Source organism: Pecten maximus, chromosome 8, assembly GCF_902652985.1.
Source record: "Pecten maximus chromosome 8, xPecMax1.1, whole genome shotgun sequence".
Taxonomy (NCBI): domain Eukaryota; kingdom Metazoa; phylum Mollusca; class Bivalvia; order Pectinida; family Pectinidae; genus Pecten; species Pecten maximus.
This window is the reverse complement of record NC_047022.1, coordinates 25,960,362-25,975,788: the sequence shown is the minus strand read 5'-3', so window position 1 is coordinate 25,975,788 and position 15,427 is coordinate 25,960,362. Positions and strand designations below refer to the sequence as shown.

The 15,427-nt window shown below is 37.1% G+C and overlaps 1 protein-coding gene across 1 annotated transcript in view; it reads right to left on the bottom strand.

Moving 5' to 3' along the window:
• LOC117332987 (transmembrane protein 132C-like) overlaps positions 1-15,427 on the bottom strand; it is a 103,009-nt gene that overhangs the window by 11,703 nt on the left and 75,879 nt on the right. The window contains exon 5 of the mRNA XM_033892088.1: positions 11,189-11,332. Within this exon, the coding sequence (XP_033747979.1) occupies positions 11,189-11,332 (144 nt within the window). The remainder of the gene's footprint in view (positions 1-11,188; positions 11,333-15,427) is intronic.

The window sequence follows — 15,427 nt, the reverse complement described above, 5'->3', positions numbered from 1 at the left end:
TTTACCTAAAAAGTAATTTTATTCAATTTTATTTATATATTATAAATCATTTGTCCATGTCCTCCTCTCGCATGTATATATTATAAACCATTTGTCCATTTCCTCTTTGGTCTTTACTTTGTTACATTTTCTACTGCTACAATCGTTCATAACAAATTCAAACTAAAACTAGACAAAAAATCCAGAATTCTTTTAAGATATAGAAATAAACAAGCATAAAAAAGCTGTATCCTCTACTAGTAGCCCAACTAAAAATAGTAACAGTGACCTTGACCTTGACCCAAATACCCTGAAGCTGAATTTGTGTATAATGTTATTGTCCTATACCATTGAATGAAGTTTGATAAAAAAAAAAAAAAATCACAAGGAATGAAGCCGCTAGACCACTGACAAACTTTGCTTTATGTATATATACATACTGGTATCACCCCCTGGTATCACCCCCTGGTATCTTCCCCTGGTATCACCCCCTGGTATCACCCCCTGGTATCACCCCCTGGTATCACCCCCTGGTACCCCCCCCCCCTAGTATCACACTCTAGTATCACCCCCTAGTATCACCCCTAGTATCACCCCTAGTACCACCCCCTAGTATCACACTCTAGTATCACCCCCTGGTACCACCCCCTAGTATCACACTCTAGTATCACCCCCTGGTATCACCCCCTAGTATCACTCCCTGGTATCACCCCCTGGTATCACCCCCTAGTATCACACTCTAGTATCACCCCCTAGTATCACCCCCTAGTATCACTCCCTGGTATCACCCCCTGGTATCACCCCCTAGTATCACACTCTAGTATCACCCCCGGTATCACCCCCTAGTATCACCCCCTAGTATCACCCCCTAGTATCACACTCTAGTATCACCCCCTAGTATCACACTCTAGTATCACACTCTAGTATCACCCCCTGGTATCACACTCTAGTATCACCCCCTGGTACCACCCCCTAGTATCACCCCCTGGTATCACCCCCTAGTATCACACTCTAGTATCACCCCCGGTATCACCCCCTAGTATCACCCCCTAGTATCAACCCCTAGTATCACCCCCTGGTATCACACTCTAGTATCACCCCCTAGTATCACACTCTAGTATCACACTCTAGTATCACCCCCTGGTATCACCCCCTGGTATCACACTCTAGTATCACGCCCTAGTATCACCCCCTGGTATCACCCCCTGGTATCACACTCTAGTATCACGCCCTAGTATCACCCCCTGGTATCACCCCCTAGTATCACCCCCTGGTATCACACTCTAGTATCACCCCCTAGTATCACCCCCTGGTATCAACCCCTGTTATCGCCCCCTGGTATCAAACCCTGTTATCGCCCCCTGGTATCAAACCCTGGTATGATCACTGATAGGGGACTAATATGCTTGATCCAATTTGGGGATTTTATCTTACCTCGAATGTAAGCAGATTTTTGTCTTAAGTATGTTGTCTTAAAATTTTACTGTTTATGTTATCATTGCCGTTTATCTTGTCATGTTTCATACTTTTTGTATTGTCTTAGTATGTGTTAACTGCTTACAGATTGTTGAAAATACTTCAGCAAAAATGTCACCAGTCTATAAACTTATAAACAATTAAAAATAATACCAATAGAAACAAGTTACCAAAGATCATGTCTTCAGCGCCTTGGAACTTGACAATAACATCAATGTTTAATGTACTTTTGTTACAATCAAGTCTCCATGCAGTTGAGCAACGTGATGGGATAGCAATGTGAAAAACAGTAAGGCTAAGCAAGATTACAATTTTCACATGACGTAACTTTTCGACACCAAAACAATGTACCAAGGTGTGATAGATTGGGTAATTATAGTTCAGTACTGTTAAAGAAAAAGTCACATGTTCATTCATTAAATCAACATCACATGTTGATTAGAAGAATCTTTTTTCTTCGTAAGTGAAATGTCTAATGGGAACGAGAAGAAAAGTTAATACACTGATAAAAAGAAATTAACTCCTTCTGACAGAGAAAGCTAAGACTCATTCTGACAGAGAAAGCTAAGACTCCTTCTGACAGAGAAAGCTAAGACTCCTCCTGACAGAGAAAGCTAAGACTCCTTCTGACACAGAAAGCTAAGACTCATTCTGACACAGAAAGCTAAGATTCATTCTGACAGAGAAAGCTAAGACTCATTCTGACAGAGATAGCTAAGACTCCTTCTGACAGAGAAAGCTAAGACTCCTTCTGACTCAGAAAGCTAAGACTCATTCTGACAGAGAAAGCTAATACTCATTCTGACAGAGAAAGCTAAGACTCATTCTGACAGAGAAAGCTAAGACTCATTCTGACAGAGAAAGCTAAGACTCATTCTGACACAGAAAGCTAAGACTCATTCTGACAGAGAAAGCTAAGACTCCTTCTGACAGAGAAAGCTAAGACTCATTCTGACAGAGAAAGCTAAGACTCCTTCTGACACAGAGAGCTAAGATTCCTTCTGACAGAGAAAGCTAAGACTCATTCTGACAGAGAAAGCTAAGACTCATTCTGACACAGAAAGCTAAGACTCATTCTGACAGAGAAAGCTAAGACTCCTTCTGACAGAGAAAGCTAAGACTCCTTCTGACACAGAGAGCTAAGACTCCTTCTGACAGAGAAAGCTAAGACTCATTCTGACACAGAGAGCTAAGACTCATTCTGACAGAGAAAGCTAAGACTCATTCTGACAGAGAAAGCTAAGACTCATTCTGACAGAGAAAGCTAAGACTCATTCTGACAGAGAAAGTTAAGATTCCTTCTGACAGAGAAAGCTTAAAGACTCCTTCTGACAGAGAATCAAATATTTCCGCGGTTCACAGTAGAAGCGGGAATAATTTAACTCGTATGGCACTATATATAGCACTTGCCACACATGCGGCCATGTATGTAGTCACGTGTGTTGGGCCGGCGATAGCTGCGTGGGGCACTAGTGTGTCATTTTCTAGTCGCCTAGCAGGATGCGCGGTACACTAAAATTTTAGATTTTTACAATTTTTTTTTTTACAAAATTTAATTGATTCATATATATTTAGGTAGCAACGGGTTTGGTGTGGACACGTATAATTTTTCAGTAACTTGCACCGTGTTTTTCGTGGATAGGGACGTGTTATACATGGTGTCTTTTGGTTTTTTTCTTTTATCGAGCACAGTATGTAGTACGACAGTGGTCCAATCTGTCAGCTGGGAGAAATCAGGCTTGCTTGGGTCTAGATATTAGTCCCTGCCTTTGGACACAGGTTTCCGAGTCAAGGACCCGGTTTTTCCTTGGCGTGCAAGTTGATTTCGGTGATCGGCTACATTCTGTACAAAGTTTTTGTCAAGTCTTGCAAAGTTTTGTCTTTCGTTTAATGTGCATCTATATGTGTGTTTTGTATAACATTTCATATTATGTTGATTAAATGCATACCGTGCCACTATGTCCTTTCGGCGTGCTAGCAGGAAATTGGATATTTGCGTTCGTGTTGTTTAATTAGGTGCTATAGTGGAGAGAGAACTTAAGATTCCTTCTGACACAGACTATTAGACTCCTTCTGACACAGACTATTAGACTCCTTCTGACACAGACTATTAGACTCCTTATGACACAGACTATTAGACACCTTATGACACAGACTATTAGACTCCTTATGACACGGACTATTAGACTCCTTATGACACAGACTATTAGACTCCTTATGACACAGACTATTAGACTCCTTATGACACAGACTATTAGACTCCTTCTGACACAGACTATTAGACTCCTTATGACACAGACTATTAGACTCCTTCTGACACAGACTATTAGACTCCTTCTGACACAGACTATTAGACCCCTTCTGACACAGACTATTAGACTCCTTTTGACACAGACTATTAGACTCCTTCTGACACAGACTATTAGACTCCTTATGACACAGACTATTAGACTCCTTATGACACGGACTATTAGACTCCTTTTGACACAGACTATTAGACTCCTTATGACACAGACTATTAGACCCCTTACAACACAGACTATTAGACTCCTTCTGACACAGACTATTAGACTCCTTTTGACACAGACTATTAGACTCCTTATGACACAGAGCTAAGACTCCTGATACAGAAAGCTAAGACTCCTTCTGACACAGACTATTAGACTCCTTTTGACACAGACTATTAGACTCCTTCTGACACAGACTATTAGATTCCTTCTGACATAGACTATTAGACTCCTTATGACACAGACTATTAGACACCTTATGACACAGACTATTAGACTCCTTATGACACAGACTATTAGACTCCTTTTGACACAGACTATTAGACTCCTTTTGACACAGACTATTAGACTCCTTATGACACAGAGCTAAGACTCCTGATACAGAAAGCTAAGACTCCTTCTGACACAGACTATTAGACTCCTTATGACACAGACTATTAGACTCCTTATGACACAGACTATTAGACTCCTTATGACACAGACTATTAGACTCCTTCTGACACAGACTATTAGACTCCTTCTGACATAGACTATTAGACTCCTTCTGACACAGACTATTAGACTCCTTATGACACAGACTATTAGACTCCTTCTGACACAGACTATTAGACTCCTTCTGACACAGACTATTAGACCCCTTCTGACACAGACTATTAGACTCCTTTTGACACAGACTATTAGACTCCTTATGACACAGACTATTAGACTCCTTCTGACACAGACTATTAGACTCCTTATGACACAAACTATTAGACTCCTTCTGACACAGACTATTAGACTCCTTATGACACAGACTATTAGACTCCTTCTGACACAGACTATTAGACTCCTTATGACACAGACTATTAGACTCCTTATGACACAGACTATTAGACTCCTTCTGACACAGACTATTAGACTCCTTCTGACACAGACTATTAGACTCCTTATGACACAGACTATTAGACTCCTTATGACACAGACTATTAGACTCCTTATGACACAGACTATTAGACTCCTTATGACACAGACTAACACAGACTATTGGACTCCTTCTGACACAGACTATTAGACTCCTTATGACATAGACTATTAGACTCCTTATGACACAGACTATTAGACTCCTTATGACACAGACTATTAGACTCCTTATGACACAGACTATTAGACTCCTTATGACACAGACTATTAGACCCCTTACAACACAGACTATTAGACTCCTTATGACACAGACTATTAGACTCCTTATGACACTGACTATTAGACTCCTTCTGACACAGACTATTAGACTCCTTATAACACAGACTATTAGACTCCTTCTGACACAGACTATTAGACTCCTTCTGACACAGACTATTAGACTCCTTCTGACACAGACTATTAGACTCGTTATGACACAGACTATTAGACTCCTTATGACATAGACTATTAGACTCCTTATGACACAGACTATTAGACACCTTCTGACACAGACTATTAGACTCCTTCTGACACAGACTATTAGACTCCTTCTGACACAGACTATTAGACTCCTTATGACACAGACTATTAGACACCTTCTGACACAGACCATTAGACACCTTATGACACAGACTATTAGACTCCTTCTGACACAGACTATTAGACTCCTTATGACACAGACTAGACTCCTTCTGACACAGACTATTAGACTCCTTATGACACAGACTATTAGACTCCTTCTGACACAGACTATTAGACACCTTATGACACAGACTATTAGACTCCTTATGACACAGACTATTAGACTCCTTATGACACAGACTAGACTCCTTCTGACACAGACTATTAGACTCCTTATGACACAGACTATTAGACTCCTTCTGACACAGACTATTAGACTCCTTATGACACAGACTATTAGACTCCTTATGACACAGACTATTAGACTCCTTCTGACACAGACTATTAGACTCCTTATGACATAGACTATTAGACTCCTTATGACACAGACTATTAGACTCCTTACGACACAGACTATTAGACTCCTTATGACACAGAGAGCTAAGACTCCTTCTGACACAAAGCTGAAACTGCTTTTGACTGAGAAAGCTAAGACTCCTTCTGACAAAGAGACCTAAGACTCCTTCTGACACAGAAAGCTAAGACTGGTAATTCTCTTCTTTTTAAAATTTTTTTATTGTCTTTGTCATTCGTGTAAGTTCTTCCAACTTTTGAGTTGTTAGAGCATTAAATTATGCAGATATCAGGATAAGATTTGGAGATTCAGTAACTGGGGCTTAAAAAACCAGCATATCAAAAGTTGTTAAATTAAGTCTCTGATAAGACTTTATAGAAAAAGTCGAAACCACACTTAAATGTGGATGTTGATTTTTATCAGAACAAATGAACTGAAAATAACACCTCAAATATACAGGACAACTTTTGTTTAGTAATACAGTCTACATCAAGTTAAGGAAGTTTATTTGTTTTTTCTAAAACAATTACAATAAAAACATCTTTAGTCACTTAGTATGATTCCAAAGTTTACAATTAGCCATTACAGAAATGTCCTCGGACCCCAATAACAGTACATTGATTAAGTAATTATCGTCAGCAGACCTTGTGTTAGCAATTCAAATAAAACTTAACAATTGAGATTTGTCAAGGTACTGAAAATCCTGGGAATGCACCAGGTTTTTACTGCTAAATATCCATCATAATGTTTACTGGAATTGCTTTTTTCACATCATTGACTTAAAAATTAAAGGTTTCACACATTAATTAAGGTCAAGAGGACACAATATGTGTTCTCATCATCAGTGTGGCGGTATCCACCAGGGAACACATAGAACATAAGAAGAGACTTGCTTCCACTAACAAGAGATCCCAGAGGGATCTTGGTGCCCAGAATCGAATGATCTGATTCTGATCTTTTCTCACATACTTCACAGGGTTATGCTGCGTTTGCTAGGGAAAAGATAAATTGATCTCATACAGGGCGGTTAAAACAGCCGGCACGCGCTATATGACACTGCTCACAATAACATAACATCGTCATTTTATGTAGATTAACCATGTTGTTAATGATGACGTCATCAATTTTGGCGCAAATCCCTAGGAGCATTGTAGATGGCACGCTGAAAACTTTCACAAAAACATACATTTGCTTGCCAGTAAGTATGAAAAATAATCATACATTGGTCTGTTTCACGAACAAGGATACCTCAACCCTCCTGTAAGACTTTGGCTGGCCACCACTTGGCAAGCCTCGTGCTGACTGGCCAAACTCTTACATTAGGGTTGAGATATCCATGTCCACGGAACAGACCCATGTTAGATTCTACTATTCTCTACTTTCCACTCTTCTTCTTTATCATTTGATAACATGGGAAACCTGCATATAAAGAACTTTCTGAAATGTACCAATAACAAAATTTCAACTATCAAAATCCCAAATGTCCACCTGTCAGCCATTTTGTTTTCTCGATCAGTCTCAAAATTGAAAAGGCATCCTAAGGACTAAGCAGAATGTACATGTGAACTATGCTTCAAGTACTTTTCAAGAAATAATGATAACAAATTTCAACTATCCAAATCCAAGAAGGATGCCTGTCAACCATTTTGTTTTACCGATCAGTCTCCAAATTAAATGGGAACCACAAGGGACCAAGCAGAATCTATATGTGAACTATGAGAAACTTCCCTCCAGTACTTTCAAGAAATGATGATAACAATCTTCAACTGTCAAAATCAAAGATGGCTGTCTGTTGGCCATTTTGTTTTCCCGATCAGACTCAAAATTGAATGGGCACAACTAAGCACCAAGGGGAACCTACCGTATTCGACCTAATAAGGGCGCCCCTTCCTTTTTTTCAAGGAAATAAATCTTTGACTGAGTGTCAAATGGTGTTCAAAAGTAATAATTCATGTGAAATATTTTGCTACTTTATGTGTTCAGTTTTCTTCAGCAAATAAAGTAACTGGAACACAAGTTTTCGCCACATTTTGTCTATTCCTACAAATGACATGTCAGTGCAAAGAGCATCCAAAACTAAACACACATACAAATAATAACTTACCATCTTTATTTGAAGATAAAGTAAAAGCCTTCATTCTTGTTGATAAATAACTTTTGTTCAGAACAGAAAGCTAGTAAAAGACATTGTAAGTCAATAATTAGGTCAAAGAAAACTATGTCTGACATGATCTGGGAAATCACCTGTGTCTATAAATAGAACACAAAAAAGTTCCATTTGAACATAAATGGTGGAACACACGTTCTCTGGTCTAAAGATCAGCTGCCATGGTTTACAAGTTTACAGGAATATTCAAGTGATGTTTAAGCTTAATATATGATAATGAATAGATATCTTCATCTGGAATATTTTGATGACTGAATATTTTACCGTTTCCACGGCCTTGGGTATTCTGCTATAAGGTATAGTCTGTTTCATAAAACTTCAGAATAACTAATCTTAATAAGGGCGCCCCCACTGTCAATTACCCGCGCCCTGCACCCTTATTAGGTAAAATACGGTACATGTGAAGTTTAAGAAAATCTAATGATGATGGGCTAACATTGTGGTAGAATACTTGTGTGCTAAGATTCTTAAGAAATAAATAATTCCTGGCTACCTGAATGGAGGAACAATAATAAATGTGTGGACATGTATCAGAACTTATCTCCCCAATGTATAAGGTTTTATTTTAGCTCCATATAAAAACCATGTTGTTGGAATTTGATCATATTAGCATTTTTAGTCTACAGGAACACTACAATATGGTTAGTTATGTAACCTATCATCAATTTTTAAGGAGATTAGTATGAAAACTACTTTCCATTATAAGTTTATCTTTTTCTTTCATTAGTAAAATGAGTTATTCTGAATGTTACTGCTGAACTGGTAATTTTTTCCTCAATGACAAAAAGAGGTTAAGATGTAAATTTGCTAAATGTACCATGATTTCTAACACAAATGAACTAAAATAAGGGTTTACGTCAGAGTGGTAATAAAATATTTAGTCTAGTACATCATCTAGATGTAGCGAGTATTGATCCCCCTGTACTGGGTACACTAATATGGAGGAGACATGACGGACGCCCTGGCCCGTCTCTGGTCACATCACTCAATGTGACACAGCTATCAACAAGGACACAAAAATGTAAAACTCATTTGCTTTTAGTGTGGTTTTCAAGAAAATTCATAAAAGACAGACAATTTTTTTTACATAATAATGTAACCCTGGTATTTATACCTGCAATATCCTGCTCATTTGGTTGAGTGTAAGTATTAGCCTGAAGTCCAAGGTTCAATCCCCAGTTGAGGCATCGAAATGAATATTAATTTATCATGCTCTGTTACACATTGGTGCCCCATGTTGGTCCCATATATATAACAAAGATGTCAACACAAATCCACCTAATAGTGAATTTCATTTCATTATGAAAGACAATATGGAAAAAGTTTGTAGGATCCAAGAATTACAAGTAATTAAACATTATCTTAAAATTTTGAAGGAGATAAACAAAAATCTTCTTTATAACCCATATATAACCTGTTATCACAGAATAATATACTTGGCCTGTACACTGGTGGTACCGAATACGGGCTGCTACATGTCTCGTATCATACTTCAGGGAAATGGACCTCCACGGCACAAAAATGGGGAATAAAATAACTGTGCCAGCTTAATTATTGCAAAATCATAGTTTGGTCTTCATATAATTGTTTTTAAACTTCATTTGCTGGTCTCTCAATAAATGATGAAGTATTTGTGTCTCTAATTTCAGAATCACAAAAGGGAAACTCTTGGAAATATATGCTTCTGAAAGCTTCAATTTCACAGCAATTAAGCCTGAAAATTGATTTTAACAATAATGCATCACATTTAAAATTGATTTTAAAATTCAAATAATTTGAAGTACAGAAAGTTCGAATCAATTGATTTAAATGACAGTGGCATTACAGGTTAAAACATCTGCAGCTTTGTAACATGTATAAAACTGGCGCAGATCTGCAGTAATGTCATATATTTTTATCAACACTTCAATTGAATTAACATGCATACATCAATGTGCCGCAGTATACTTTTCAAAACTAAACTCTTCACTTTATTCAGCAACTTCACATAAAAATTAAAAACAATTTTGTTCTTCAATTAAGATGAAAGAAGTGAGACAATTTTGTTTTATTTGTAAATGGAGGTTATTATCAAGCTAAAAATGAAGTACAAAGGATACAAGTATTGTTTTACAAGTGTAAATAAAACAGCATTTCACTATACCGCATTTCACTATGATGCTGCCAATTAATATGCTTTAAGAAAGTCTTTGGTTTTTAAGTCAATTTTATCTCCTGCTTTTGATCTTAAAGTGAAATCTAACCCTACATTTTATCACTGAGAAAAACATTTCAATTACACATTCATACCAAGTAGCCACATCAAAAAGCATGTGGCCAACAATCAACGCTCCGCAGTTTCTAATGGCAGAAACAACTAGTGTTGTCTTCCGGAGATGACATGAACATTTTCCTCCCGAATTAAAGGAGATAGGATCACAGGGTTATTGATCAACAGTTGCACACCCTTGTCCCTCGCTCACCTTCAGGTATGACATGAAACAGTCCGCAGACTTATGTTAGCTAGACTAAGACAGAATACAGGTAAGACAGGCTAAGCCTGCCTGACATCATTGTTATGTTTTAGTACAAATTACAGAGGAGTGTGGCAGACCTTGGAGCCTAACAGGGGACAGAATCTTTTTATCTTTTCATCAATATCAAACAAGTGTTTTTATATGTTGCCGTTCCACAGCCGACCATTACAAGCTGTTTGTTGAGGCGCTCTGCTCTCAGAGCTATTAAGCCTTGTATATCTCCACTTAATACTTGTTTATTTAACTTTTTTGCTCTTCATCAGAAACATTAAACTTTGTCTGGAAGGATGTAAGCCAAACCTTAGCTATTGTGATGAAGCTCTCAGTTGTCCAGAAATTTAATATAGCTATCATTTTTCATATTATCTTTCAGCAAAGGAATAATTGCTACATTATCATAATCATTATCAGGTGATAATTCTGAATCAAAATTTGGAGTTTTCTTTTTTGAAGCTTCGTTTTTTCAAATATTTCAGATAACTGAATTTTACAGATTCTATAACTTTAACAAGAGATCGGAGAATGACCTTGGCCACCATCATTGAATAATTTTATTGGTTTTTATATAATATTGTCTTCTCAGATAATTAACAACATCCTAGTTCCAATAAAAGTTATATCAGCTTACCTTGAGGACATCTTCCTCTGCTGAATGACAGGCAGTCTCTTCAGAGATGTCCGTCAATTCATCCGTTTCCTTTACACTGTAAACTTTAAGAGGATAAACCTGCCTCCGTTCCGTCAGGAGAGCAAAGTTCAGAATTTCTCTCACCTGCAAAATAAAACGTGTGCATACATCATTTCATCATCTGATTTTCAAATACACTAGGAAATCCATTGTTTTCTTCAGTAGGAAATGCAATTAATTTAATTTACATATAAAAGACGGGTGTTTTCTGGATCTCAGTACCAGATGTAAGAGTTTAACAATTTAATATATTCTTACTTGATTTAACTTTAATTTTTTTTATTGTTGTGTGCTTTATAAGGTGTAAGTATACGTAAATCACTATAGGTCCCGAGACTTCGTTTGACTGATGCAATCTCAGAGCTAGAATTATGGTTCTGTTATTGTGTCGGAGCTAGAATTATGGTTTGTTATTGTGTTGGAGCTAGAATTATTTTCGTTATTGTTGGAGCTAGAATTATGGTTTCATTACTTTGTCGGAATTCTATGTAGTTTTTTTTCATGAATGTCTAAATGTAACACTATATTAAAACTACATGTATGTTAAATACTTTGCGAAAACAAAAATGAGATTGATTGTTCATATTATCTGTTACTTGGTGTGGTATCACTTATCACACATACATCACAAAATATATAGTCAATGATAGCAGGCAAATGCATGCAGCTAATTGAAACTGAATGTTATACTGATAAATTTTGTTTAACGATAACTTCCAGAAAATGCTTGATTGTGAAACTTAATTGCCTTAAGGGATCCTTTTGTGTTTTTTCAATTTTGCCACATTATCAGTCAAATATAGTGCAACTTCCGAAAACCGAACCTTCTAAAAACCGAACACCTCTGAATACTGAACGAATTGTCATTGTACGGAATTGGTCCTTCTTTATTATAGTATTAAAAAACTTCCAAATACCGATCCCTCTGAATTCCGAACACAGGACCGATTTTGTGTCCAGCTCCTGTTAAAATATACCAAAAATTACTTCTGAAAACCGGCCTTAGCTGAGCAATTATGACATGAGGTCAGGCCAGTCAACCGTGTAAACAACACCTGTGACGGGTATTGTGTGAAGCCTTATTGTTTCGGGACCGACGTATACATGTAGGTGATTTGTACAGGTATCCAATATATACCCCAAGGGGGCATTATGACGGTAGGCCTAGTGTATAATCAACACGACAATTATGAAACAATTCCACACTTCATTGAAGCGCGGCGGTTCGTTTATCTTCTCAATGCAAGTAGAGCTAGAAGCCCGAGTTTCGCATCTAATTTAAATGAGGCCCAAAGGGGGTTGTTTTCGTAAATGAAGCCTGTGATGTTTACGACCAGTATCGATCAACTGATCAATTTTTAATTGATATTGAAACAAAACATCTTCACACCATTTAATATTATTCGATGTGTAAAATATTCCGTATCGGCCCCATCCACATGATGAAGCTTCACCGGATGTAACAAAATGTAGGTCGATCGTAAAGTGCAGTTGTACATGTAAAAACACTATTTAAAACTATAGTTATAGTTATTTGCCTTTCTTATATATTCTGCAATATATACATTGATTAACTTTCATAATATGCATATTATTCAGACAAACCAAATTGTCTACATTCGTACTGTGTAGGTTTGTGATCAGGTACATTCTAACAAAACATCGTCCGACCAATTAAATCCGGAATTCAGCCGGTCATTTTTCTATCAACTTCTCCAAACTGTACCCTCTGTAAACCGAACAAATAGTCATGTCCCATGCATGTTCGGTTTATAGAGGTTCCACTGTACCAACAAAACTAATTCTTCACTACAGAGATGCTTTTAGCAACAAATATGTTTTCAAACCCTCTGATGATATACAAGGTATATCAATATATGACTGGCATTTGTACAGTCCCCGCAGGTTTAAAAGTCAGAGTATGTTTTAGTGTGAAATCACACATGCACAAAGCAATTAGAATGAGAGAATCTGTAAGTGGATCCTTTGACATCTATAAGCTGAAAAGTCAGGCGACATCACTAAATCTCTGGGCAGTTTTTTTACGGATCTATTCGATCGTATTTCCAATCCCAACCTCCCACACAGGAGTACTTAACAACATGAACATTTCGGAGAAATGAATGATAGACATTCATATTTTTACATATATATTATACTGATCTATATATAATCATGGGCCTCCTAACATCCAACCAATTTGATTTTAGAGAGTGTTACCAACACCTGGACCTAGTTTCTCACAGACTCCTGTCGGCAGCTCTAATAGGTCTACCAGCTGAAGCAATGAGCCGCTCAATGGATGTAGTGATAGAACCTCAATGAATCTGGTCTGTAGCAAAACACCTACATCAAAAGAGCAGGTTCATAGGTAGCTCTCTCGGTCTCCTCCTCTGATATTCAGCCAAGAACAATAAATCATTCCGGAAAGTGTAGTAACACCTAAGCTTTATCTCAGACATAACACTGAAAGAACCTTGGAGCATGTCTGTAGGGCTGTACATATCAAACTAAACACAAGCCTGCACACTTTATTTGGGAACTCGATGACGTTCAATCTCATTTTTTTAACTCAAAGTCATCAGGATTTTAAATCTAGGTTTTTTTTCCTGAACTGATTTGACTATGATTGAATAGAACTGCTTATCTATGACAAGCTGCTCTTGTAAAACTATGCCAATCTAAGACATTCTCACAGATAAACAAGGATAGTGGATGGTATGAAGATCATTTGTTTTAGTCCCTCCAGCAGAACTGGCAAGGAACTAATATATCTAGGACAATAGAAGGCATATTGCCTGATAATATCAAACTTGACTTTTTAACTCCTACTTAAAGAGCATTTGTGGCTGTTAATAACTGGAAGGGGATGCTTTAATATCAGTCTTAAAAATTTTACAGGATTCCTATCATATAAGGCAATCAATTCTTCTCTCAATTATAACACAGCAATATTTGGCTTCAAGGAATCTCAGACTCGGAAATCCTTTGTCCTTGAATATTCTGAAGAATTCCCATCAGAGTCGTCATAAGTAAATGATAGAATTGAACAAAACCTGATTCTTAATGACATAAAAGATATCCTAGCCTCCTTAATGATATAGAAGATATCCTAGCCTCCTTAATGATATAAAGATATCCTAGCTTCCTTAATGATATAAAGATATCCCAGCCTCCTTAATGATATAAAAGATATCCCAGCCTCCTTAATGATATAAAGATAGCCTAGCCTCTTTAATGATATAAAGATATCCTAGCTTCCTTAATGATATAAAGATATCCCAGCCTCCTTAATGATATAAAGATATCCTAGCCTCCTTAATGATATAAAAGATATCCCAGCCTCCTTAATGATATAAAAGATATCCCAGCCTCCTTAATTATATAAAAGATATCCTAGCCTCCTTAATGATATAAAGATACCCCAGCCTCCTTAATGATATAAAGATATCCTAGCCTCCTTAATGATATAAAAGATATCCCAGCCTCCTTAATGATATAAAGATATCCCAGCCTCCTTATTGATATAAAAGATATCCTAGCCTCCTTAATGATATAAAGATATCCCAGCCTCCTTAACGATATAAAGATATCCTAGCCTCCTTAATGATATAAGGATATCCTAGCCTCCTTAATGATATAAAAGATAGCCTAGCCTCCTTAATGATATAAAAGATATCCCAGCCTCCTTAATGATATAAAGATATCCCAGCCTCCTTAATGATATAAAGATATCCCAGCCTCCTTAATGATATCAAAGATATCCCAGCCTACTTAATGATATAAAAGATATCCTAGCCTCCTTAATGATATAAAGATATCCTAGCCTCCTTAATGATATAAAGATATCCCAGCCTCCTTAACGATATAAAGATATCCCAGCCTCCTTAATGATACAAAAGATATCCTAGCCTCCTTAATGATATAAAGATATCCTAGCCTCCTTAATGATATAAAGATATCCTAGCCTCCTTAATGATATAAAGATATCCTAGCCTCCTTAATGGTATAAAGATATCCCAGCCTCCTTAATGATATAAAAGATATCCTAGCCTCCTTAATGATATAAAAGATATCCTAGCCTCCTTAATGATATAACGATATCCTAGCCTCCTTAATGATATAAAAGATATCCCAGCCTCCTTAATGATATAAAAGAAATCCTAGCCTCCTTTATGA